The sequence below is a fragment of the Agelaius tricolor genome, unplaced genomic scaffold, assembly GCF_023055355.1.
Source record: "Agelaius tricolor isolate 1412-34295 unplaced genomic scaffold, bAgeTri1.0.p SCAF_19, whole genome shotgun sequence".
NCBI lineage: Eukaryota > Metazoa > Chordata > Aves > Passeriformes > Icteridae > Agelaius > Agelaius tricolor.
In genome coordinates this window covers 2,032,474-2,059,860 of record NW_027269279.1, presented here as the reverse complement: position 1 = coordinate 2,059,860, position 27,387 = coordinate 2,032,474, and the positions used below count along the sequence as shown (strand labels likewise).

Below are 27,387 nucleotides of genomic sequence, written 5' to 3'. Positions count from 1 at the left end.
GATGCAGAAACATCCTCAGCTGATGGTGTTCCAGCAGTTCCATCCTTCCTGTGTCAACCCAAACCACTCCTTGCTTCCCAAGGCGCCAAAGCTTTTCTGCCTCAGCCTTTCACAATCCCCTCTCTGTTCTCTCTGTTATTCCTGGAGGCTCCTATGAGGATGGGAGCTGCTGCTGTGACATCTCTGGGCTCCCTGATCACAGCTGGCACCGGGCAGACCCCAGAGCTGTGCCTGGAACTCGTCCTTTGTCACCTGTGGAACACAGATTTGCTCCCCTGCTCCAAGCCACCCTCACCCTCCTCTCCCAAAGCCAGTCCCAGATGAAAAGCACAGGCCTGGCTGGCAGCAGAAGGAACAGACCCAACAAAAGCCCCTCTGTGGTGTGCAAGTCACTCCAAGCCCGTGTCCCTCTGCACAGTGCCAACCCTGCCTGGCCTGGAGCTCATCAGAGCCCCTGTCCCAGCACCAGGGACTGGCTGGGATTTCCACACATTCCTGATGGAATGCAGCTGCCAGGAGCGCTCTGCTCTCCTGCTGGGGGCTGGATGCTGCTGGGTTTATTTTACCAGCTGGAACTCAAACGTCCCGGCTGCAGCTGCCCCGTGCCACCCTGGGGCTCTGCAGTGGGGCTGTGTGGGATCAGGGCACTGGGGATGGATCCAGATGGGAAAAAAACCCCATATCTGGGGGCTCCTGCATGCTGTGGGACCGAGCTCATCCCCAGTTTGCAGGCAGCAGGGAAAGCTGTCACTGTCACCTGCCTGTCACTGTCACCTTCTGTCCCAACCCCTCACCAGAAACAACACCTGATGGCACAAGTGAGGGGAAGCAAGCACTGGGAAACGTTCCTGCAGTTCCAGTGGGAATTTTGGGATATTCCCATGGCTGATGAGCACATCCAGAGCAAGCAAAGCCGCCCCTGCTCAGGCTCTGCACTGGGGGGAGTTGTGGCCTCAGCCCTGCCCTGCCGAGGTGCTGCTCCTGTCTGCTCCAAGGCCCAGGAAGGGAAGGATCTCTGGGATCTCTTTCCCTTATATAGTAAAAAAAAATATCCCAAGAGAAGGAAAACAGAGCAGGGGAGGAGCCCTTAAATTGGAGAAAAGGGGGAGAGAGGAGGCTCTGTGTGGAAGGACATGGTTTATCCATGACCACGGTCCAGCAGCGAGCCAGGACACCTGGATTTTTCCTGCCAGCACTTCCTGCTGCCCTGCCTCTGATCCCTGATTCCCTCTGAGGTGGGAATGACACTCCCAGGTGGAAATCCCCCTGTGGGAGCTGCTGCTGGCTCTGCTCAGGGGGCATCCCCAACCTGATGCTGACCTGACGGCAAGAGGGCCTGGATGTGCAATAAAAACATCCCGGGGCACAAAAGATGGAAAACATCCATTTCTTCCCAAAGTACCCTAGGAAAAGCCCTTCTCTGAGGTGGAGACAGATTCAGGTTGTCCCCAAGTTGTGGAAAAAGCTGAATTTCCATCACTGATACATTCTCCAGTGATCCAGCCTGGGGAGAGCTGTCCTCTCACTGCTGGGACCTTGAGAGGGAGCAGGGAAGGGAGAGCTCAGAGTGCAGCTGGCACAGCCCAAACACAGCCCAAAGCACTCCTGAGTCTCACACACCATTCCTACCACAGCCACAAACACACTGGGCTGAATTTTCACATCCCAGTCTGCGCTGGGGGAATCACTTTGCCTCAAATCCTGCCAGTGTGTGAGGTCCTGAAAATTGGATCCTGCAAAAACCTGGAGAAAGGAAGAAGTTTTGCCAGCTGAAAGCGTGAACCTCAGCTCAGGGTAGTATTTTATTGAGTCACAACTCAAAAGGAATTTCAGCAATTTGCTTCAAACACTGCTGAAAAATCCTGCTCTGCTTTCTGAGTAAGTGCTGAGCTTTCCATGCCAAACCAATTTTTCAAGCCAAAATTGACAAATGCTAAAGCAGGACGTCACTGCTGGAGCGAGCGCTGCCTTCAATCACACAGAATGACTTTTACTCCAGAATAATGAAATGTTCTACTCAAAACCAACACTCCTCTCACTCTGACAAGCCACGGACCACTGGGTGCACCTCAAGGTCAGCTCCTGCTCCAAAGGCAGCTGCTCCCAACGAAACATGCCATGGATGAGGGATCAGAAAAGCAATTAAAAGCTCTTTGAACAGCAATAGCTTGGAACAAATACTAATTTGTACTTCTCTGCTGAGGAGAGAATATAAAATAACGTTTCTAGTGCCATTTGATGTAAATGGAGCTTTTTATGTGGGATCATTACAAGTATCAACAGCTCCTTCAGTGAATTCTTCTGGGAAGCTGAGCGGGGGGCTCGTGGATCATTTCCCTCTGCAGGGACCACACCAGCACCTCTCCTGTCCTTCTCCTGGATAATCCCAGAGCTGGGAATCGAGGCAGGCTGAAGGAGCAGCAATTATTTCCTCAGAGCACTCAGAGATGCTGCCTCTGGGGCAAAAAGGAATCTGTTTTCCACTTGGGATGGGATCCCAAGTGCCAGGTATCCCAGGCCACCAGGCCAAGGTGGTGCCTTTGGAGTGCCCTGCTCAGTGCTGCAGTGCCATGGCACATTCTCAGATCCTCTGGAGAGCTGTCAGCTGCAATGAATGCAGAACAAAACTCATCCAATGTTCTGAAATGGCCTGGAAGATTAATGCGAGGATTGCCTCTCTCTTTGTACTTGGCTCTCCTCATCCGCGGGAGCGCTCCTTGTGCTGGGGATGGATGGATTAATAAATTAATAAATAAATAAAAAAATATGTAAATAAACACAGCACTGGAAGGGAAAAAAAAAAAAAAAAAAACAACAAACCAGGGAGGACTCCATAGCAGGCAATTAACCTTTGAAATCCAAGCTGTGCTGCTGTGAACAGCACCCTGGAACCTCTGAGTTCCCAGCCATGTCCCAGGTGGAGCTGGCTCTGAACCCTGAGGATGTCCTGGGCAGGATCTGACTGCTCCCAACGCCTGGAATGCCAAGGAAACACTTCCCATCAGCAGCTGCCCTGATCTCCTGCCACCAAGGGGCTGTGCTGCCCTGAGAAAAGCTCTGCACAGCAGTTCTGGTGTCTCCTCACCTTCCCCAGGAGCTGTCACGGGACAGGGTCCCCTGGAGGGTTTGGAACAATGCTTTGGAATATGTGTTAGGGAGAGATCCTCCCCTGGGCAGGCCCTGGCACAGATTCCCAGAGCAGCTGTGGCTGCCCCTGGAGCCCTGGCAGCGTCCAGGGCCAGGCTGGATGAGGTTTGGAGCCCCCTGGGATGGTGGAAGGTGTCCCTGCCATGGTGAGGGTGAATGCGATGATGATGATGATGTTTCAAGTCCCCTCCAACCCAAACCATTCCATGGCTCCATGACTCACCCAAGCTCTGTGCACTAAAGGGAGTGGTGCCATTTAGCCAGGAGCAGCCAGGTGAGCAGCCAGGTGGGAATTTCACATTCCCACAAAAACACAGACTGAAGTCCTGAGGGGCCCTGGGCGAGGCCAGGGCTCTCTTTGTGTGGAGGCAGCACCCGAAGCTGTGGCAGTGCAACCCCAGCTCCTCCTGATCTCTGCTCCCTCTGACAGGATCCAGGGAATGCCATGGAGCTGTCCCACAGGAGGGTCAGGTTGGATTTCAGGGGAAGGCTCCTCCCCAGAGGGTGCTGGCACTGCCCAGGCTCCCTGGGGAATGGGCACAGCCCTGAGGCTGCCAGAGCTCCAGGAGGGCTTGGACACCACTCCAGGGATGCCCAGGGTGGGATTTTTGGGGGGGTCTGTGCAGGGCTGGATGGTCCCTGTGGGTCTCTCCTGACTCAGGATGTTCTGTGACTCCAAAATCAAACAAGTCCCAGGAGCCAGGAGGGTTTTGCCTCCAGTCCTGGCACCTTCCACCTCATCCAGCAGCGCTGGACAATGATGCTCCACTGCCTCAAGAGGGCTCCGTGAGACTTCTCTGCAGAGCTCTGCGCGTCCCAGGATGAGAGGAGGAACAGCAGCAGGACCAGCCAGCCCTGCTCCATCTCCCCTCAGAACCCCTCACCCTCCCCACACACACAGCACTGAGGCTTTGGCTCAATAAAAACCGATTTTCTGTGTCCATCTACCTGCAAAGCCACTGGGGACTAGTTGGAAAAAAAAAAAAAAAAAAAAAAAAAAAAAAAAAAGAAAAAAAAAAAAAAGCAAGAAGCCAGGAGTAAATTGTATAAAAGGGATTGGGCATTTCTCTATGGACACTAAAGTTTGGGATGGGCTTCCCTGGGGCTGCTGCTCTGCTTTGTTTGCAGTTTGATCCAACGAGACAATGGCCTAAAAAAAGTGGTGAAAGTCAAGAGCAGAGAAGCTGCTGAAGCTGTTTCACTTTGCAGAAATGTTGGGAAGTGTTGGTGGAACAGGTTTCCTAGAGAAGCTGTGTATGTCCCATCCCTGGACATGTCCAAGGCCAAGTTGGATAGGGAGCAACCAGGGACAGTGGAAGGTGTCCCTGCCCATGGCAAAGTGGATGAACTTTGAAATTCCAACCATTCCAGGATTCTGTGGTTGTGCTCTGCAGGCATCCAGCAGAACCCTTCCCATGCTGCCACCAGCAGAGCACAGGCTCCCCTGGATTCCCTAAAAACTGCTCTTGGAGTGACTTGGAACAGCAAGGGAAACAGAGGAGAGCCACAGAGCAGCTCCTAAGTCCATTTAAAGCGGGAAATGGCCTCTGGATTTGGCAGGATGGAGAAGACAACAACGGCAACACCCACACCTGGTTCCAGCCTGGAGAGGGTCAGAACTTCCTGCCTGGAACACTCTGGGGGCAGGTGCTGGGCAGCCCCAGCCAGCTGTGATCCCACTGCTGTTCCTGTCAGGCTCATGGCCCCAAAGGGAGCCATTCCCCCTCCCTCCACCCCAACGCCCAGCTCTGCCTCTGGGGCCCTGTGCCCAGACACCCCCTCCTGCTCTCCACACCAACCAGCCCCACCCCAGCCTTGCAGCCAATCCTCACACGAGGGGGGCTCCCAAATCCCCCCTCACTTTGCCCACAGAGGCCACAGAGTTTTGTGCCAAAACCCAGAGAAGTTTCCTGTTGGGTTTGGAGAGTCCCTCAGCCCCTGGGACACCACTGGGAGGTGAGGTGTCACCAAGCTGGGCTCTGACACTCCACACCTCATTATCCCAGTGTCCCAGGCACGTGGGAGACCTTTTCCAGGTTTCACTTCCATTTTCCTCCCTTTTTATTGGGCAGTGCCTGTGAGCAGAGCTGGCAGGGATCTGCCACTCCGCAGCCAAAAAGCTTCGGAATCTTTATTGCCATTGGCTTTGAGATGCCCTAAAGCCAAGCTTTTACAAGGTAAAATCCAATAAAAGCCAGCCAGCTACAGCTCTCCTTTGTTAGCAGCAAGGCTGTAATCATCCCAATTCGCTTTTATGGGACTGATTGGGGACACACTCCATGTGATCCTGGATTTTCTCCTACTGCCTGCCTCACGTTTTCCCCAAGCTCCCATCACGGCAAAATCCAAGGGCTGACAAAGCTGTATCTGCCTGACAAAAGAGTATCCATGCAGAAATGAGGGATGAATGGCCTATTCAGAAGCCACTGACAAGGTGTATTTCCCAATTTTAGAACTTCTCGTGGAACAACGAAGCAGGATTCAACAGGGAGCTGACAGGGACAGCTCAATCTCTGCTGGATTTGGACACTTTGCTGTAATTCTGATTTGTCGTTGCACGGTTGAGGTTGTTTTAGCTGAGTCCTGTTTTTTTTTTTTTTGTTTTGGAAAGAAAATAAGTCTCAGCCTAAAATAGGGGAGGTTAAAGCACAGGAGTGGAGAGAAAATGAAATAGCAGCACTCCAGAGGGTTTTTTGTCATGGTCCTGAGCAGTGCTTAATCCTGGGAAATGATGGAGAAGGAGCTGCAGAGCCTCTCTCGTGTCCTGCCTTTGGGTAGATTATGCTGCTCTGCCTTTCCTCATTCCCAAACACACAGACCATGGAAGAGAGGAGGAGCAGCTCTAAAAATAACCCTGACCTGGTCATGACCCTGCAGGGAAGGTTTTGGGGAAGCACTGGATGCCTTTGATCCCAGAAAAGCAGACCTGGCCTCGTTGGGATGCGTTTCCTGCACCTGACACAGAGGTGACATGAGAAATTCCCAAGCACACCTTGACAAAACAGCGGAAAATCCCCGATTTTTCCAAGCAAGAAAAGCCCAGAAGAACAGAACTTTGCCAGGGTGACCAGGTGGAGATGCTCTCCTGCCTCAGCTCCCTCTCCCATGGCACAGGCCCTCCAGTCTCCAGCTCCACTTCCTGCCATCCCAGCACTGGGAAGAACAGCACCACTCCTCTTCCCCCCCTCCAAAAACTTCAATAACGTCCTACTCACACCCTGTGAGAGCAAATTAAAGGGTTTGGAGCCTTGAGGGACACCCTAATTTCTTTTTCTTTGTTGCTTTTAGTATTGCCTGATAGTTTAAGTCTTATTTGAAGCTCTAGATCAAAGAAGAAATTTCTGCCTGGGTTATCTCCAGCACAACCATCAGACCAAAGGTATTTCCACTACAAAAATTCCTACTTGTATGAATAATTCCCAGCCAACGAGCAGCCAGGCTCTGAGCAGACACATCCAACACACACATTTCAGCTCTGCACACCCCAGCAGCACTTCCAGGTGTCTCACACCCCAAAGGCTTCTCCTGCTCCTCATGGGATCATCTTCAGTCCTGTTTCCAACCACAGAAATCCTTGTTCCTCCTGACACCGCTCTAGAGCCACCCCAAACCACTCTGCAGGAGCACCCAAACCCCAAACCCTGAGGGGTCACTCACCTGCTCGTGGTACTCGATGCCCATGCTGAGGGTGTTGATGAGGATGGCGATCATGATCCCGCGGTTGAAGTACTTGCTCTCCACGATCCTCTTGAGTTTGGTGCCGAACGCCTTCCAGAGCTTCACCACCTTGTTCCTCTCCTTGGCCTTCTTCTTCTTCCTCCTCCTCCTGCCCCGCTGCTGCTGGAGCTGGTCCCGGTGGTCCCCGTGGCGCAGGTCCTGCGTGAACTCGTAGACGCCGTTGCTGTCGGAGTCGCCGTTGCTGTCGGAGTCGCTGAGGGCGAACTCGGGGTCGTCCAGGAGGCTGGCACAGAAGGGACAGTCCTGCAGCTCGCAGCTCAGCCCGGGGCCACCAGCGCTGGGCAGGGCCCCGGCCGCGCTCAGCCCCGACAGCCGGCTGGGCGTCCGGCAGAGACCTGCGGGGCAAGGGCACCGTGAGACACCGAGAGACACCGAGAGACACCAAGAGAACCACTGAGAGCCACCAGACACTGAGAGCCACCATTGAGAGCCACCATAAGACACTGCTGAGAGCCACCAGACACCGAGAGACACCATTGAGAGCCACCATTCACCAAGAGCCACTGTGAGACACTAAGAGCCACCACTGAGAGCCACCACTGAGAGCAACCAGACACTGCGAGCCACCATTGAGAGCCACCATGCACCAATAGCCACTCTGAGACACCGAGACACTGCTGAGAGCCACCATGCACTGAGAGCCACCATGAGACACTGCTGAGAGCCACCACTGAGGGCCACTCTGAGACACTGCTGAGAGCCACCATGCACCAAGAGCCACCACGAGACACTGCTGAGAGCCACCAGACACTGAGAGCCACCACTGAGAGCCACCATGCACTGAGAGCCACTGTGAGACACCACTGAGAGCCACCATGCACCAAGAGCCATCACTGCGAGCCACCATGCACTGAGTCACCATGAGACACTGCTGAGAGCCACCATGAGACACCACCAAGAGCCACCAGGCACTGAGAGTCACCACGGGCCACTGAGAGCCACCATGGGCCACTGAGAGTCATTGAGAGACACCACCAAGAGCCACCATGCACTGAGAGCCACCATGTGCCATGAGCCACCGAGAGCCACCGTGTCAGGAGACATTGCGCACCAAAAGCCACCATGCACCAAGAGCCACTCACACTGGGAGCCACCATGAGCCACCACATGCCAACATGAGGTCATTCCCCCTTGTCCTCTTGTTCCCTGGGAGCAGAGCCTGACCCCCCCTGGCTGTCCCCTCCTGTCAGGGAGTTGTGCAGAGCCACAAGGTCCCCCCCAAGCCTCCTTTTCTCCAGGCTGAGCCACCACAGCTGCTCCTCACAGGAATTATTCCCCAGACCCTAAAAACGCCTTCCCCATCCCTCTATCCTCCCAGGCAGCTCTGGTGGTTGCCTCATTTTCCCCTCTTGGTCCCTTTTCCCACTTTCTACCCCCTCCACGGGCTCTCCATGGAGTGTGGCCCTCATTTTGTGTCCTGGGCTGAGGGAAGAGTGACGGTGCCATCCCTCCCTTCCCATTATTCCTGATTATGCCTGGGCAGCTCCCATCACTAACGATCTCTGAGCGCTATCAAGCTGTTCCACCCAATTTAGCCACCACTGCCATTTAGTTCCTAATGAGGAGGGAGAGGGAGAAGGGACCAAAGGTGGCTGCTGGGATCACAGCTCAGAGAGTCACCGGGTCCCCTCCGTCTCCTTCAGCCTTTAATAAAGCTCAGGTGGATTCGCTGCCTGAGGCACAGGGCTGAGCCTTCAGGGGGATTTAAAATCAAACACGTTTTGTGGTGTGAGGAGAAATGCTGGCTGTCCTGGAGCCAGGGAATGGAAGGACAGGGACAAGAGTAACTGGGATGATTTGGGCAGAACGGCACCCAGATTTTATTTCCTCATATTTAGGAATCCAGTCCTTAAGTTTCCTCATATTTAGGAACCTTATTCTCAGTCTCCTTATATTTAGCAACCAGATATTAATGGCATGAGCACAGGATGCTTCCCACAGAATTCCATTACAGCATCAATTCCTTGAGATTCAGGGACATAAGGCAAAGGGACAATCTTCCCCTCTCACAGAACCATGGAAAAGACCTCTAAGCTCACCTCTAAGTCCATTAAACCACATCCATAAGTGCCACATCCACGTGGTGCCTGTCTGGAGGTGGGATGGCGACCACTTGGATCAGTTTTGAAGCAGTGGCTGCTCCTGGCTCTGGGCCCTGGAGCTTGGAGCTCACCCAGCAGGAATGCTGATTCCAGCCCCAGCTCCAAACCAAGCCAACGCATCCCTTCGCTGGAAAACCAGGATGTGACAAGAGTCAAAGCACATTTTCCTGGCCTGAATGTCACGTGGGTATCAGTGGCCTTCAGAAGGGCCTTGGAGGACGGGCCTGGCTCCTGGGCATTGCGTCACAGCCACAGCCAGGATCAGGAATATTTTGCCCCTTGCACAGTGCTCCTGCTCAGGACTGAGCCAAGGGGGGAGAAGGCTCAGCCCAGCCCCGGGAGCAGCACAGGCAGGGGGTTTGCCAGATGGCTTTTAATGCTATCAAAGTGTTAAAAATGATATGAAAAGCCCTGGCGCCGCAGATGTCTTCAAAATACCAGAGTCTCCTTGGCTGCCTGCTAAAATAACCTCCAGCATTGCAGGGCACGGGAACACGGGGAACAGGCTGTACTCGGAGCTCTTCAAATCCACAACAAAAGAGGCAGGAGAATGCTCTCTCCCACCACTGCATCCTTCCCAGCAGACACCAACCTGGCCTCCAGCTGGGGCTGGGAGAGCCCGGGCTGTTAATGCTCCTTAAAGCTCTCAATTAGCACTTCTGTGCTCTCCCTGCACAAGTCTTGCACTGAACACGCTCTGCTTGTTGGCTTGGGAAAAAAGAGAGAGAATTAAAAACTCTTTGTTTCCCCAAAAAGGCTGAGGGAGGGCTGGCAGAGCTTGGGATTCTTGCTCGTGGCTCCTTTGCTGAGTTTTAGGGATGGAGGAATGGGAATTGGGGGCTGTGCCTGGCAGAGCTCCACTCTGCTGCTAAAAGATCATCCCAAAGCTTGGAAGTCACATCCAGAACCCCTGGAAGTCACATCCATCACTCCTGGTGCAGAAGTGACCCTGACCCAGCCCTGCAGGAGCGGCTGAGTGGGAAGAAGGGCCTGGAAAGAGGCAGATCCATGGAAGGGAAGAGCTGGGCACTCACAAGGTCTCCGGGTCTGCCCCGAATCCCTCCCCAGCCCGTTTCCCTCAGGGGATGGATGAACAGCCTCTCCCCACCTTCCAGCCCTTCCCAGCTGTGAGCACACTTCTGGGAGAGACAAAACAATTCCAGGAGATTTGTTTAAAGCATTTTGGCATCCTCTGGGCTGAAATCCCTCTGTGGAAAGAGGACACTGTAATTGCATTATTAATGACAACTCAATCTAATCCCAGCTTTCAAAGAACCACCCCAGGCTGCGGGAAAATCTCCTAAATCACCGAATTGGCTCGGGGATGTCACAGTCGGGACCGAGATTTGGGCCTTTCTTCTCCTAAAAAGGACCCCAGCAGCAAGCAGGAGGATCCAAACTCTGACTTCAACAGCTCTCCTGCTCCTCTCTTCCCCAATTCCAGCCTTCTGCAGAGCCTGGGTTTTTATCTCAAGGTAAAAACGCATTCTCCTAAAAACCTTCACTAATTGGCACAGCTAAGGATGAAGCAGTGATTTATAAAAAGTCCTTGCTGAACAACAGAACTGTTGGCAGTAACCTTGCCCCCCGTGCCAAGCTCCCGAGCGTTCGGAAGCGTCTGCCCGAGGCAGTTTCTATAAACAATCCACTTTTACCCTTTTGTGTGGTCCTTAAAAACAACAAAATTAACAAAGGCAAGCCTCCCGAAGTCTCTGTCAAGCAAGCTTTCCTGTGACCCCCTCAAAGCCAGGCTTGGTATTTTTTCAGCACATCCATCACCAGGGTAAATATTTGTGTCCATGCAGACGCAAATAAACAGTTTTGGAAAACACAGGCATTGAAAAAACCAAATGACGAGTTTGGCTTAAAGAGATTAAAAAATAGAAGCAGGATCTTTGTGACTTTTCACTGTTGGAGGGCTTAAGAGTATTTTGCAGCTTTTAGCTCCAGCCACGAGGACTGGAAAAACATTTTAGAAAATAGAAATCCAAGTGTTGCGTGTAATCACTGCTCCAGTGGGTGATTTATATGTGAAGGGAGATAAAACCTCCCTGGCTGTGCTGGGGTGGCTGCATCTGTGCAGAGAGGATGGGACAGAGGCACTGAACTGTTCCCCAAAATGCTCCCCAGATTGAATGGAGCCCCAAATCTGCAGCAAAACTCAGTTCCACATTTCTTGTGCACACAGGGAAAACCTGAGATGCGCAGCTCTGCTCCTGTCCTGCCCTCCACACGTCCTCTGAGCACTGAAACTGCTGCTCCTCCTTGCCAAAAAGAGATTCAGAGGCTCCAGGGCCCAGCAGAGCAGAACTGGAAGTGTCTGGTTCGAGTTCTTTCGGTGCCTGCCTGTTTTAAACGCCTCAGTTTGCTTTATCTTATGCTTCTCCTGCAGATTCCACCTGCTCATCCTTTTCAAGGCACCATCTCCCAGCCCCTGGGGGTTCTCTGCTGGAGCTCCAGCATCCACTGCAGGTGTAATCCCAGGGGTGCAGAGCTCCGGGATTGGGTGGGAAGAGTGGGAGCACCTCCAGGATATCACAAAGCACACGAGAGCTCAAACCCTGATTTTGTAACCACAGCAAAGAGGCCTCCAGCAGGATTTACCAGTCCCACAGCACACTCCCAGCCATCCCAGCCCTCAGCACCACACATTAAAACCTCAACTCCGGAGCCATTTGCCCTTCTCCCAAATAAACCCCAGCTCTGCTGCCCTTACCATGCTCTCCCACCAGCTGCTGCAGTTTCCCGTACGAGTCCAGGCCCAAACTCCCAGGGCTGTTCCCCACGGCCGCCGGAGAATTCCCGTTCTTCTTCCCTTTGGGCAGGGCCGCAGAGCCGGCCCTGCCGCCGGGCGAGGGCAGGATGGTGGGGTAGTTCATGCTGCCCTGGCTGCCCAGTTTGCTGCCCACGGGGCTGCTGGCGGCCCTGCAGCCCCCGGGAGGCCCCTCCACGTGGCAGTCGGCGTGGTAGATGCTGTGCACGGCCCCGGCGGGGCCCTGCGGCCTGGGCGAGCTGGGCGGCGGCAGCATCAGCTGCCGGCCCGGCTTCATCACCTGCAGCTCCAGCTCGCAGAGCTCGGGGTTGGCACGAGGCCCCCGTGGGCTCCCGTTGCTGATGTGGTAGTGGTGGTGGTGGTGGTGGTGGTGGTGGTGGATCAGGTGGTGGATGGAGGTGATTCTCCTCCTGCTCCGCTGGCTCTGCCCGCCGCCGCCGCCGCTGCTGTTGGGGTTGACTTTTTTCCGGCGTTTGCTCTGCCAGTTGTTGTAGAGGCGGATGGTCCTTCTCTTCACCTTCCTGAAGATGTGGCAGATGTACTTGAGCAGCTCCTCGTAGCAGCTGCCCGGCTCTGAGAAGCTGGCGATGGTGCTGTCGTTGGACAGGTAGCGCGCCCGCTGCTCCTGCATCAGCTGGTTCTCCCGCTGCTTGGTCTCTGAAAATTGGGTGGCAATCACCACCAGGCACAGGTTGATCATGAAGAAGGAGCCAACCTGTGGGGAGAGCAGGGGAGGGAGTCAGCAGGTGTCGGAATTCAGGCTGTCCTGGATTGCCAGGACCCTGCCAAGGGGCTCAGAGACCCTGTCACAGAGCCCAAGATGCCTGGGACTTCGATTATGACCCATGGAAAAAGTTACCAACCTTATATGAGGATCTGCAAGGTAAGAAAGTGTAAGTACAATAATAAATAGTTTGTCACAAGGTGGAAAAATTGATTTTTGGCGTTTTTAGAATGGGGGTTCAGGGGGCAAGATGGAGGAATCTTGGTGTGTCCAGCCTTTCTCCTTCTTCTTCTTGGCCTCCATCTTCTGCCGTGATGTTGGCAGTTTTAGATTGGTTTAGAGTAGAAGCTCACTGTCTAACAGAGGTGATAGGTATTGGGAAGTTATGGTAAATATTGTACACTTAGTTTTTAGTATAAAAAGATAAAACTTTTTTTAGTATATAAAGATAACACCTCCCCAGAGACAGGCAGTGTGCCTCTGTCTGTCCTGCTGAACGGGCCTCAGCAGGCCAGAGAAAGAATTTTATAGATAAGAAACAATAAACAACCTTGAGACCAAGAACCGAAGAGTTCTGACTCCTTCTTTGACCCCTGGGCTGGGAACAGAGACCTTCTAAGGTATCTTGGGGTCACTGTGACCAGCAGAAGCCCCAAGAAGCAGGGGTGGCACGGAGTGAGGGAAGCTGCTCACTGCCACACACAGCTCTTGGCAATCCTGGCATTTCCAAAGGTGCCAAATCCCAGGGGCTGCTCGCCAAATGTGCTGCCAACGTGTGCCTGAGCTGCTAAATCTGCTCTGAAGCACGGTCAATGATTTTAGCAACAGCCTTCTCCACTCTCCTCTCCTCCAAGCAGCGACATTTGCTAACACAGGTGTAGGAAACACACACAGTGCCCAGCACAACGTTGCTTTGGACATTCACAAAGGTCTTGGAATTCACCAAGGTCTTGGAAATGACCTCTGGGATCATCAAGACCAGCCTATGACCCAACACCTCCTCATCAACCAAACCATGGCCCCGAGTGCCACATTTTCCCCTCTTGGTCTTGTTGTTAATCACATCCAGGGATGGTGACTCCAGCCCCTCCCTGGGCAGACCATTCCAGTGCCCAATCACTCTTACAGTGAAGAATTTTTTCCTGAAATTTGGCCAGCATGCAGGGAAAGACAATGTTGAGTCCAATTGGTGCTGGTTTGAAACATCCTCTTCTCTTCTTCAATCATTTCACACCCCAAAAGAGTGTGAAATCATTCTGGGGGTACAGTCAGGGCCCATGGATCTGTGACCTTGTGCTCCTGTGGCTCCCTGACACAGAAAAGCATCTCCAGGACACTCAGTGCTCCTGAGGGGCTGATTCAGTCTCTGGATGAGCTGATGTGCTCTTGGGGGACACCAAGTTCTCAAAATCGAGTCCCAAGGACAAGACTGTGATGTGACCTGAAGCTGCATCCTCCCCTCAGCTGTGGAGCCCACAAAGTGATTTTTCACCACTCAGAAGGGAAATGTCCAATGTTCCCAGCAGGGAATTGGTGCCCTGAGGGGTGAAAAGGGAGTGACCTCAGGGCAGGGCCAGCCCTGGGCATGGATGGATTGAACCTGGGATTTTCTGGTGAATGCTCAGGGAAGCTGTGTGGAGATGGTTTGTGGTGCTGCTCTCCAGAGTGCAATATCAGCCTGGATGCTGCCAGAGGAGCAGCAGAGGTGCCTTTCCCAGCTCCAGGTGACTTGGGCAGGAGTCACCTTCTGCCTTTTCCACATGGATCCACTTGGAGAGAACAGCTCAGTGGAGTGGAGTGTGAATCTCTGCTCATGGCCCATTGCTCCAGCTCAGGAGTCCCTGACTGCTCCAGGGCACTCTCACCCTGCTCTGATCCAGGTTTTCCCACTCCTGCTGGGATCTGGCTGGACTTCCCAAGGCCTCCAAACCCACCCTGACAAGGACAGGGTTACCTGGAAGGACTGGCCAGTCACAAAATCACTTTTAAACACCTCCTTCCCATGTCCTGCCTGAAATCTTCATGGTACCTTCCCCATCTGCCTTAAATATTTCACTTTTCCACTTCCACTTGGAGGGGGTTGTGCCCTTTGAAAACCAGAACCTTGTGGAGATGGACTGGCAGCTTTGGAAACCAGAACCTTGTGGAGATGGACTGGCAGCTTTGGAAACCAGAACCTTGTGGAGATGGACTGGCAGCTTGTGGAGACAAGCCCCAGCACCTCCAGTGGGTGATATTTTGATTTTAGGAATGTGAGAGCTCAGAGAGGTGCAGTGCTGCTATGAGAATTATTATTATTTAAAGGGTTCCAGGTGAAATTGAAAAGTTTGAGGGGTCTCCAAAGAAATGAGGCTCCCTCTGGCACATTGAGGAGTGTAAAGGAGGAAAAATATCCGGATTTTTGGGCACAGATACATCCAGATGAGAAGACCAAGAGTGGGAAGGCAAGAGGGAGGGAAAATCCTGAATCCTGCCTGGCTCTTCCCTGTGGAAAAAAACAGGGAACAACTTCACCCCCCCAAGGACAAGGAATAGGAGAATCTGCCAAGTCATACTTACTATGATAAGCAATATAAAATATATAAAATTGTAAAAAGAGTGTGCATCCATCACGTAATACATGATGTCCACCCATCCTTCCAGGGTTATCACCTACAGGGAGACAGAGAAAAAGAGTGTGAGGACAAAAGTCACCCCAAAAGTTGTTAAATATCCATTTTCCCATAGGGCCAGGTACCCATCCCTCCACAGAAGCTCTTGGGATCCATCCCAAGTTTGTTTGAGAGAGAAGGAATGGGGCCAAAGGGCTGGCCTGAGGTTCCTGCAGGAATCTGGTACAATTAAAACCATGAAACATTCACATAAACCACCTGAAACACTGGTTCTGAGGCAAAGAAATTCCAAGGAAGGCTCAAAATCCCAAAAAAACCCAACTCCTTTCCCTGCAGAGATCTGGAGTTTTACCTCAAGCTGCTGTTCTTGTAATGTAACCCAGAAAATTCCCACATTTTTAACTTGATTTTGTTTCTGCAAACCCAATTTCCTTGTTGATTCCTCCTGGCTCAGCATTCCAACTGCACCACCACTATCATAGTGGGAGAGCATCTGAATGGAAGAGAGGCTTTAATTAAATGTAGACTTGATTTAAGGCTCGTTTTCTCAGCCTTCCTTCCACTAAAAAAAGCAGCTGAGGGTTTAATTAACACCACCCAGGCTGTGTGCACAGCAAAGCGAGCTCTGCCACGTAATTTACACTTTTTATTTAGATAAAATACCCCAAACTTCCAGTGCTGGCTTGCTACTAGAGCTGAAATTCCACCCTGGAACTGCAATTTCCATCAGAATCCGAGCTCCTGTCAGAACCCACTCCCAGGGACATCCCCCATCACCACCCCACCTGAGCCTGGGGGGCCTTGGGAAACCCCACAATTTCAGTGGCATCATCCCTGATTTAAACCACCTTTGCAGGGAAGGAATTGCTGTGGGAAGAGAAGGGGTGTAGGGGATTTTCTGCCTGGCGTGTCCCCAAAAGCTGATCCATAAACCCTGAAGCAGTGAATAAAACCTTGCAGGGAACTGAGGCACAAATCCATGAATTCCCCGGATTTTGTTTTTCTACTCGAGGAACAGAAGGAAACTCCTGGATAAGGATCTTCAGGACACGACCACACATTCACACAACCATCAGAACCCAGAGAGCAGCTCGGGGCTGCTGCCTCTTTGGGATTTCTCACCCTCAATTCAAAATGCTGATGTTTTCCCAGCATTCTTCTGACCTTCCTCCCGTGGAGGTTCACCCCACTGAGTGAGGAGGCAGCACAGCTAAAACCAACCCAGCTCATCTGCCAAGGAGGAGATCGTTTGTGAAATTTGTCCCTGCAGCTGTTTCCTGTGTCAGGGCTGTTAAAGGCTCGGGGGGATCAGGTCTGACACCTCGGCTGCTTCCACAAACTGCTCCCACCTCTGCTGCTCCTCCTCACATCCATCAGCTGCTCTTCCACACCCCACCCTCGTGATCAGCCAGCACTCAGAGCAGCAGGAAGGACTGGCCAGTCACAAAACCACTTTTAAACACCTCCATCCCATGTCCTGCCTGAAATATTTGTGGTACCTTCCCCTCCGGCCTTAAATATTTCAATTTTCCACTTCCTGGAGGAGGTTGTGCCCTTTGGAAAACCAGAACCTTGTGGAGACGGACTGGCAGCTCCTGGAGACAAGCCCCAGCACCTCCAGTGGGTGATATTTTGTTTTTAGGAATGTGAGAGCTCAGAGGGGTGCACTGCTGCTATGAGAATGAGAATGCTGTGAGAATTACAGCACTCAGCAAAGCTTGGCTTACCAGAATGCTTCAGGTTGGAAAGGACCTCAGAGCTTATCCATCCATCCATCCATCCATCCATCCATCCATCCATCCATCCATCCATCCATCCATCCATCCATCCCATCCCATCCCATCCCATCCCTGCCATGGCAGGGACACCTCCCACTGTCCCAGGCTGTTCCAAACCCATCCAGCCTGGCCTGGGACATTCCCAGGGCTGGAGCAGCCACAGCTTCTCTGGGAATTTCATTCCAGCCTCTCCCCAGCCTCACAAGGAAGAATTTCTCCCCCAAAATCCCATCTAACCCTGCCCTCTGCCAGTTTAAAACCACTGCCCCTTGCCCTGCCACAAACAGCTTTAACAAAACCCCAGAGGATTCTTTACCCATCATTTACCCCAGGATCAATCCAGGGCAGGTTTTTGTCCCCATTTTCCCCTTGGTGCTGTTATTCCCATGGGTGGGAAGGGGTTAAACTGCCTGGGTGTTCATCCATGAGGAACAGCACAGCAATCAAACTCCTCCTGCCCTTTCCTGCCTCTCCCTGAGCACATTTACAGAGAACAAAGTCCTTTTGGGGCAGGTCCTGTGTCTGTGAGGGCTCTGTGCACAGCTGAGCCTCCCACAGTCCTTGTAGGGTCACAGAGAACAGAGGGATCACGTCAGGAGGTGACACCAAATCTCTGCCCCTTTCCCAGGAATTATTCCCTCTGTGCTGCCCAGGTTCCCTCCCTCCCTTCCCTCTGGATGCTCAGAAGGTTCTCCAGCCATTCCCACTGAGGGATGAAAAACCAACCCAGGGACCCCAAAAATATGGGATGCACCTCTACGCTGGATTTGGATTTAGCTGGAAATCCTCAAATCCAATGGATTAAACCCATTAAATACAGAGAAAGAAAAAGGAGTCGCCTGAGGGCTTCTGAGCCAGCACTGAGGGCCCACCAACCCTTGCAGGGATATTTTTGTTGCATGAGAGGCAGCATTTCCCACGAGAATCAATCAACACCCCCTGTTCCTCCTCTGGAGGGTGAAAAATGCTCACCAAGCTCTCTGAATATTCCAGGTGTAATCAGAATTTATGTTATTTACTGCTCATTTGTAAAGCAGGGGGATGCAGGAGGGACAAGGGGACCTCTGGGGCCTGTCCTGGTGTTTGGCACGTTGGGGGATTCATTCCTGGGCTGCCAGGATCCAGGAACAGCAGCAGCTCCCCTGGAAAAGAGGAGGCTCCCAGACATCCAGCAGGGTTTTTAATCCCAAACCTCTGGGGAAATGCAGGACAACTCGTGCACAGGCACCTGCAAGGGCTGGGCTCCTTCCAGCCTCATTCCTGCTGGATTTCAAGGACTCCCCGAGGTCATCTTTCCCTGATCCAAGGAAAAATGCACATCCCCAGCAAGGCCCTGGTGAAACGGGAACCAGAGCACCAGGACCTGCCAACAGCTGCTCTATGAACCCCCAGCTAAAGCCTTTCACTGGTTTTGGAAGCCAAACTGGGGCACCTGCAGGGTTTGCTGCTCTGATCCCACCCTCAGAGCAGCTGAGCTCCCGTCCCTGGAAGTGTTCCAGGCCAGCTTGGATGGGCTTGGAACAGCCTGGGAGGGTGGAAGGGGTCCCTGTCCAAACTGGAGGGGGTTTTTTCCCCAGCCCAAAGCCCTGTGGGATTCCATGGACTCAGAACCAGCAGCTCGGGGAGGTTTTCCCAGCACTGCTTTGCTCGTTCCACCGAGGAGAAAGGACTTGCTCCTCTCTTCATCCCCACTCTGATTAATCCACTTCACTGCCCTTCCAAGCCCTCCAGGGATGTCTCCCAAAGCCCTGGAGGACCTTTCCCGGTGCTTCCCAATCTGGGCAATCCCTGCTCAGTAATTAAAGGCTGCTCAAGCCCTGCTTGTTCACACGGGGCCCGGTTAAGGAGCCTCTCCAAAGGCTCCAGTTCAAAGGCTCCCACCAACACAACCCACAATTATTTGTCAGCCAGATAAGAGGGTGAGAACTCGTTCCCAATTCTGCTTTGATGGGAAAGATGTGCAAGGCACAGGAAAATCAGCAGCTGCAGGGCCAGGGCTGGGAGATTCAATTAAGATGATTGGCAGGGTGGTGCTGGAGGTGCTGCTCCTGCTCCTCACCTGGGGCACAGGAGGTACCTGGGAAAAGATTTCTGCCTTGCCAGGAGAACAGGGCTGTCCTCTCACCCCACTCAGCTCCTGGGTGATGCTCGGGTCCTTCCCTGCTCCTCCAGTTCTTTACCCCTTTCCCCAGGGTTGGGTTAAATAATTTATCTCCCATTAACGCCAGTAAATCTCTCAGTTTTGCCCAATTCTCTCTACCCTCAGTGCAAGAATTCAACAGAAAACTCCCTCAGGGGAACACAGAGAAAGGTTTTGATTTCACTGATGCTTGGCTTGAACACTCCCTGAGCACCTGACTCACAGGAGCAGGATGAGTGTGGACAAAACCCAATCAGATTTAATTTTTTTAGGTCTTTGCTGATTCTGATCCCCCTGCTCTGCTCATGCCACAGTAATTTCATCAGCTGTAATAAAGATGCTCGTCTGATTTATAGGAGAGTAATTGGGGACAGAATCAGATCTTCTAGGCAAGCTAATCAGAGTCAATCTAAAACTCCAGAGTGAAAATCACGAGGGAAATGGAGATTAAAGATGCTGGCAATTAACTCAGACCTCCTCAGTGCTCCCAGGGAGGCAGCAGGTTTACACTGCTTTTCCTGGGGTCACTTCAGAGCTTGCACAGAACGATTTCTTTTATTGTGTCGAGAAGTTTTCATCATAAACCCTCTTTCCTTTGAGCTCTGCCAAAATCTTTGCAAGTTCTTGGCTGCAGCCGACTCCAAGAGAGCGGGAAGGGTTTTTTATATTTTTTATTTTTTTTGCTCCAGTGTCAGATAACAAAGAGCAAAAAGAATCATCCAGGGGGAGAAAAGCCTCGTTCAAACTCCAACTTCCACGAGTCAAGGGCTGAATTCCTGGCTGCTAGAAAGCACCAGGGGCTGGTGCCAGAGCTGCAGCTCCAAACCCACCTCCAGCTCCACGGATCAGTCGAGGGAAGGTTGGAAAGGCGCCGTGCGGAGCGAGCCTGGGGAGATCAGAACCCAGCACAGGGCACACAAAACTCCAGCCTGGAGCTGTCTCGTGGCAAGATTTCCCTGCTCTGATTACTTGAACAAACTTCATTTGGAGTGTCAGCCTCCCTGAGCAGGCACCCACAATCAGCATCTCTCCCTTATTAAAATCCTGATAAAATGCAGCTCTGGCAACCTGAAATTCCTTCTGATTCCAGGATTGCAGCTGCTGGCTGAGCTCAGTGCCTGGCTGAGGCAGGAGATGCTCTGGAAACCCAGAGAAAGCCACATTTGAAGACTTCATCTTGACTGACACCTCTAATTTGCACTTAGCCGCTTTTTCTTCGGCCTAAATTGAGTCCTTTGGGGGGAAAAAAATGGGAATTATCTGCATCCAAATCAATTATTCTGAACCCAACAGCAACTCTGAGGATGGCCATGAGTGTTTGGGGTCATTTAGTTTTTATCTCCTCATTCCCCTGGCTCTGTTACGAGGCTTTTTGATATTTTATTTTTCATCAAACTTATCAAGATGGGATCCAGTGCTATAAATTGTGAGAGTTATTAATTACCCTGATGGCTTCAGGAAGTTTTATAAGGCCTTTAGCTTCTATTTCTGAAAGCCTCTTATCTGAATTTCACCCTCTTGGGCAACATGGATTTGGCTCCCAAGCACTGCCCAGTGAATATTCCAGGGAATATTGCACAGGCAGAGCGAGCTTGGCAGATAATCAAATCCCTATTTTTGAAGCCAACGTCACAATTTTAATTATTTCCTCCCGAAACATCTCGTTAAGGAACCTCTGTGGCCAGAAAAACAGGTTTATTACATTGAGAAACATCCTTTGAACAGATGCTTTTCCTTTCACTTCGAGGCCTTGTCATTTCTTTATAAATTGAGCCTTGCAGAGCAGGAATCTGCTCTGAAAAGTGTCCCTAAACGATGGGGAAAAAGGAAATTGTGCTTCTTTCCCTGTCTTGAGCTCCTGACCTGCCAAATCTGGTCCCATAAATGCGATGCCAGGGCAGTGCTGGCAGCTCCTGGTGGATTTTGAGAAGCAAAGTGGGAATTGAGGTGTGGGGTGAAGTCAGACACATCACTGATGCTGCTGTTTGTCACCCAAACCCTCATGGAATGGTAGCTCTGGGATCAAAACCAGCCCAGATCCCAGTTTGGCTCCAAAGGAAGGTGAATTGTTGTTTCACACTAAACAATGCAAAGCCCTCATCTGACAGCAAAACCCTCCCCGATTCCCCTCAGCTGCTGCTCCAACAAATCCCACCCTGCCCATATTCCCGAGTTTGATGATGATCCCTGTCCCCATGGATTGTGAAAGGACCCTTGGCAAAGGGAAGGGTTTAACTGCTCACCTTGGGAGCCCCACAAAGCCCAGATTTCTGTCAGAGCCCAGCTGGGACAGGAAGGGTTTGCCACGAGGGAAAGGGAAGGAAAAGCAGGCCGAGATCTGTGCTCCCAGCTGAGGGGATTTTACAACTGATTCCAAACCACACCTGGGAGGATCAGGCCGGGAAATGAGGGTGAAGGAGCTGCACCTTTGCCTCATGGGAAAGGTCACAGAGCAGATTTGGTGCAACCAAAGCAAAGTGAGATTTCCCTGTGAGAATTATGGACTTATGGAATATCCTGAGCTGGAAGGAGCAGAGTTCAACCCTGACACCCCAACAACCCCGCCCTGGGCCTCCCTGGGAATGGTGTCCAAACCCTCCTGGAGCTCTGGCAGCCTCAGGGCCATGACCATTCCCTGAAGAGTTGTTCCAGTGCCCCAGAACCCTCTGGGGGAAGAACCTTGCCCTAAAATCCAACCTAACCCTCCCTGGCACGGCTCCAGCCATTCCCTTGGGTCAGTTGTTGATGTTCCTCACAACCAGCAGCTTTCTGCTCTCCTGACTGGACTCTGGTTCCAGGTTCTGCTGCAGGACCCCTCTTCCTACTCCAAACACAAGAATCCATGACTGAGGTTGGATGAAACTCTCCCAAAACTCCAGAGGTTTGGAAGCCCAAACTCCATCTACAGGAGGTTTTAATTCCATCCAGCACCCCCAGGGGCCATGGGACCACTCCTGGCATCAGGGTGGCCTCTCTGCCCTGCCCTACACGAGACAACTCCTCCCAACCTTCAAAACAAAGATTTTCCAAAGGCAACAAATCCCTCTTGGAAGCACGCTCCGAGCTGCTTGAAAAGGGCTGGATATTTTTAGCTGGGGTATTCAGCCTGAGAGCTCTTCAAATGCAGCAAGTGCTGTTTATTTGGCTGACCAAATTAAAAAAAGCAACAGCAACAGAGCTCAAACCCCGTCATTTCCAGGGAAATATTTTCGGTGATCCAAAACAGATTCGAGTTGAGTGACAAAGCATCATCTCCAAGCAGAGGGAATGAAAAGCTCCAAACTCTTTCTTGCCAAATTCAGCACAGAGAAGCGTTGCTGACACACTCTCCAATTTAAAGGCTGAGCCATTGGAGGAAAAAAAATTCCTTCTGGTCCCAAATCCCAAATTCCTCTGCTCAATGAACACTGAAAACACAGGCACCCAGTGTGACAGCTCCCAAAAACACAGCCCCAAAATGACTTTGGGCACAGCTGGAAACCTCAGGCCTTTCCCTCCCATTGCAGCTTTTTGATTCTTTCCCAAAACCTGCTGGGAGTGGGGGAGCAGAGGGGGCAGAGCAGAGGGGGCAGAGCACCGTTGGACAGTGCTGCAGCCGATGGGAAAACCATTCCTCTTGCATCTGCCTGGGGTTGCTTTTTCCTTCAACTTGTGCCAGAAGCATCACCCCTGGAGTAAAGTGTGAGTAGAGGCCTTGCTTTCCTACAAATCCTATGTGAAATTACCCACTCAAAGTTTCTCTGCTTTGCAAAGCAGCCGAAACATCTCTTCTTGCCAAACTTTCAGCTTCCCAATCCCTTTTTATTTATCAGGGATTTCTGCACTCAGGCCCGGCCACCCCGAGGCTGCAGGTCAGGGAGGTGGGAAGGTTTTGGTTGCTCCACTGGGACTGTCAGTAATTCCAATTAAATTGGACTTGGTTGAGGTGGGTAATTCATCATCTGCCGTGTGACAACAATACCTGTAATTACTGCTCGGATTGTTGGGGCTGGAATTCATGTGCAATAAAGGGATCTTCATATCATGCCAAACCTCACAGTTAATTTAGGTTCCATCTCCTTTCATTTAGTCTGTAATAAGCTAATTAGTTCACCTAATTTGCCACAGAACGTGCCTTTGTAACAAATACAGACACGAATTAGCCTCTTGCACAACAAATGAGGGGAAGCAAAACATGAATCACTTTCAGGATTACATAAGGAATTATCATCCTTTACAGCACTCAGGGATGCAGCCATTCCCTTGATTATTTTTAATTTTTCTATTTGCACCAGGTTCTCCTGTGTCTGACTCCTCCTTGGGAGGTGGACGAGACATTTCCCCGTTTTCCTGCTGTCACCTGTCCCAGCTCTGGGAAGTTCAGGGTCACTCCCACTGAAAGAAACGTCTTTTAAAATCTCAGTTCTGGCAGCTGAAAGTGCTCACCCATCCTTGGGACAGCTTTGCTGGATGTTCTAGAGTGGAAATCTTGAGACTTTTCTGCAAGCTCTGCTTTTTTTCTGCTCTTGGTTTGGTTTATTCGTGGTCTGAATGGTATCAAACTGCCCTGGGAAACTCCTGGGCACTTCCTGCACTTGGGAAGTTCCTCCATTTCACCTCCTCCTTTCTGACAGCTCCTAAACCACACCAGGCCATGGAATCCTGGAATGGGTTGGGTTGGCAGGGACCTTAAAGCCCATCCAGTCCCACCCGTGCTGCGGGCAGGGACCCCTCCCACCATCCCAACCTGGCCCTGGACACCCCCAGGGGTGAGACCACCTCTGCCAGGGCCTCACCACCCTCCCTTTCCTTGCCCTGATCCCACCCATGCCTGCCCTCTGCCAGGGGGAAGCTGTTCCCCCTTGTCCTGGCACTCCAGACCCTTCTCCTGTCAGCTCCTGGAAGGTCCTCCCAGGGCCCCTCTTCCCCAGGCTGAACAACCCAAAGTTCCTGGCTCGTTTGGGGTAAATCCTGAGGGATCTCTGTCCAGCAGCCACCTGAGCTGGCCACAATTCCCACTGGAGATCTGCCAGCCCTCAGGGCTCTCTCTCCATCTCACAATTCCTGCACAGTGCCAGGGGCTGGGTTCATTATCCTTCAGAATAATGGCTCAGCACAACCAGCCCTGTCTCACCCCAGTAACTCAACCCTGATCCCCAGGGAAGCTCAGAGTTCCTAAATCCATCAGCTGGGCTGTCTGCACTACTTCCTCAGAGCCCTCATCCCACTGCTGGCCTGGTGCTGTCCAGCTCCAGCTGTTAATTGTGCTATCCAGCACAGTTCCATGGATTTATGTGCTGAACCTTCCCTGCTTCCAGCAATTGTTTGGATTTAGCACCTCACCTCCTGCACTGATGATTTCCCACTGTCCAAGTTGAGCCAGCACCTTGCTGCCTCTTTACCTGGAATTAAATCATCCCCAGCTCCTAAAAATGAGCCCTGACTTCCAGCAGGAATAAGCACATGAGCAGAGTTTTTGGCTGGAAATCCTCTGGGGCCTTTGGATGGCCTGAGCAGAGATAAAACAAATCATCGACCTCCCTGCAGCTGCCAAAACCATCCCAGGACAGGAGATCTCACCCTGCCAGACATTGTGCTGCCCAAAGGAACCAGCTGGAACCTCTCCTGGGGCTGGGGGCCCTTCCTGAAATTCATACTGGGCCTTTTAGGGATGAGGAAATCAAATGGAATGAAGATTTGCAGCCTGGAAAACAGCTTGGGAAGGGAAAAGGCAGCAGGACCCCTCTGAGGAAGCTCCTGCTCCTCCTCTGTGTCCTTTCCCTGAGAAAAGGAACCAGGTGGGATCTCCTGGGAAGATCCCTCAGATCCATCAAAGAGCAGGAAAAGGAGAATTCCCTCTGCCCTTTACCCAGCACTCACTAGCAGCCAGCAGCTCCTCCCTTCCTCGCTAATTCCAAAGCATTTTCCCAGTGGGAAAATTGGGATTCAGATCTGCCTGAACCCCTCTGGATTTGGTTCTGAGCCTCTGGCACCAGCACCGTGACCCAAGAGCAGCTCCTGAGGAGCAGGGAAGGTGCTCAGAGCAAACATTCCCCACTTTGCAACCCCCAGGTGAAAGCTGGAAGTTATGAACTTCATGAATAACATGGAACTGGGAGGAGGAAATCCATAAATGAAACACAGAGCTCTGGATGAGTAATTATTCCTCATTAACGAAGCTGAAAGGAGAATTCTGCTCTAGGAACAGATGTCACCTCCACTTCAGGGGGACTGAATCAAGCAAGGCACCCAGCCAGAGCCAAAGAAATGCTCTAACACCAGGAAGTGCCCATTAAAAATGGGAGAGAACACAGGGATCTTCCAGCTGGGGCAGGCCTGGGAAATCACAGCCTCTGGACATGAAAATCTGTGGAAAATCCTTCCCTTATGAAGAGTTTTATCACCTGTAAAATCTCCCCCAGTCCCAGTGAGAAGCACTTTCCTATTTTCTCAAGTGCCTCAAAAGAGACTGAAATTCCCTGGGGGCAGAATTTCCTCTCGGGAATTTTGGCCAGGACTGATTGTTCCCCTTTCCAGCATTCCATGCTCACCAGGCTCACCATCCTGTGATTTCAAACCAAGCCTAAGCCATGCCAGCTTCCTTCATGTCAGCATGAAATTAAATCTTGCTCAAAAACCTCAACAGCACTTTCAGTTTCCTGATGCTCCAACAATAAAGCCCCTGCTCCCAAAAATCCCTGGGATTTATCTGATCTGCAGAGGAGGAACTTGCCACGAGTTTTTCTGCCTGAAGAAGTTATTTTCCCTCTTTTCAAATAATTTCAAAATAAAGGTTCCTTCTCCCCAAATGCTCTCTTGCACCATTTATTCCCCGATTCATTCATTCCCTATTTCTTTATTTGCAGTTTCACTCGGGGCTGAGCAAATTCCTTCCAGCTTTGCTGCATTCACCAAAACCTCCCCGAGAGCAAAAAAGCGACAAACCCCAAACCAGGAAAACCAAGGAAATCAACAGAAAAAAAATCCCAATTTTGGGAGAATCCTACCTGAAAAATAGCAATCCAGGCATATCCAATATTATCAAAATTGATGGCCCCGTTGTGGGGGTTGACGTCCCCGGCCATGCAGATGTTGTAGTACTGGTTCCAGTTGATGCAGGAGTTCCTGCTGGGCTCGGGGCCGGCCAGGCTGGGGCTGTAGGACTCCATGCTCAGGGTGCACTCCACCTTGGCCTCCTTCCTGCTGGGGATGTTGGAGCACCTCTGCATGCCGTTCTCCCGGTGAGAGGAGCAGATGAAGGGGTTCTCCTCCGCCTCGTCCGGCCGGTAGTAGGGGTGGAGGAAGGTCAGGTTGTATGTCCTGGAGGAGGGCAGGGAAGAAGGAAAAGGATGAGGGGGGAAAAAAATGGTTCACGAGTAATTATTAAGGCCATTAAAAGTGTTTTTGGTCAAACGGAAAGGGGGAGATGTTGGGGGACGCAAGAACAGATGATGGATTTTGGACTTGGTTGACATCAGGGATTTGATAACAGCATGCCTTGGCAAGAGCAAAGGGAGCTTTGAAAATTAGACCTGGGCTGCAAGAAGATTCTATTGTTAGGAAAATTAACCCACAAACACCAGAGGTTTATGTCCAAAAAGGAGAGAGAGGAGTCCTTTTACTGTATTTGAGTAAAGGGAGAGGGCATGGGACATTCCCCTGGGATCTCTCGAATTTTTGGAGGACACAGCCTCTTTTTTTATCCCAATTTCCCTTCTCTCTTTCCCCATTTCTGAGGTACTTGAGAGGTTCAGACTCCCCAATATGCCTGACACCAAAGATTTCCCGAAGATTTCCCCCTAATGTACAACCCTCCCTTTTAATTTTTAATTCTTATGGAATTTAGGGGTTTTTCTTCCCCATTGTTTCTTTCATCCTTCAATGTCTAACTTTGTTTATCAGCAAAACTAAAGTTTATTTGTAAAAGAAAATATCTTTTTCCATTCATCAGTCAGTGCAATCCTTTCCATTGTTTCTTTTATCTCCCAGTGCTGGTTTTATCTACCAGCAGACCCACAGCTTGTTTGTGAAGACAAATCCACTGTTCCTCTCACAATCAAATGGTTTTACAGGAAAAAGAAAATCCCATTAAACTCTGCAAGCAAGAAATGTTGTTATATGCATAAGTTGTGGATGTGATTTTAACCTAATCGTTGTAGTACACATTACTAGTCTCCCTGAAATAGAATATAAGCTCTGTATCCCACAATAAAATGGGATTCTGTTCACCAAGTCAATCTCCCCATCTTTCTCCACTGCCAACAGTTCATCCCTGATTTTAGCAGCAGGAAAAGGTGCTGGTTGCTATCCCTTCCCCTTTCAGAAATCCCTGTCAGAATTCCAGCCCCTAAAACCAAACCCCTTTGATTTGATCAGACCCCGCTGGTCTCCCAG

The 27,387-nt window shown here is 51.4% G+C and overlaps 1 protein-coding gene across 2 annotated transcripts in view; it reads right to left on the bottom strand.

The window, feature by feature from the left end:
* Positions 1-27,387, bottom strand: part of CACNA1H (calcium voltage-gated channel subunit alpha1 H) — a 153,225-nt gene that overhangs the window by 68,239 nt on the left and 57,599 nt on the right. For both annotated transcript variants that reach the window (XM_071443802.1, XM_071443804.1), the window contains exons 7-10: positions 26,001-26,313; positions 15,044-15,136; positions 11,704-12,475; positions 6,805-7,220 (exon numbers count right to left, since the gene is read on the bottom strand). In XM_071443802.1, coding sequence (XP_071299903.1) covers positions 6,805-7,220; positions 11,704-12,475; positions 15,044-15,136; positions 26,001-26,313 — 1,594 coding nt within the window. The remainder of the gene's footprint in view (positions 1-6,804; positions 7,221-11,703; positions 12,476-15,043; positions 15,137-26,000; positions 26,314-27,387) is intronic.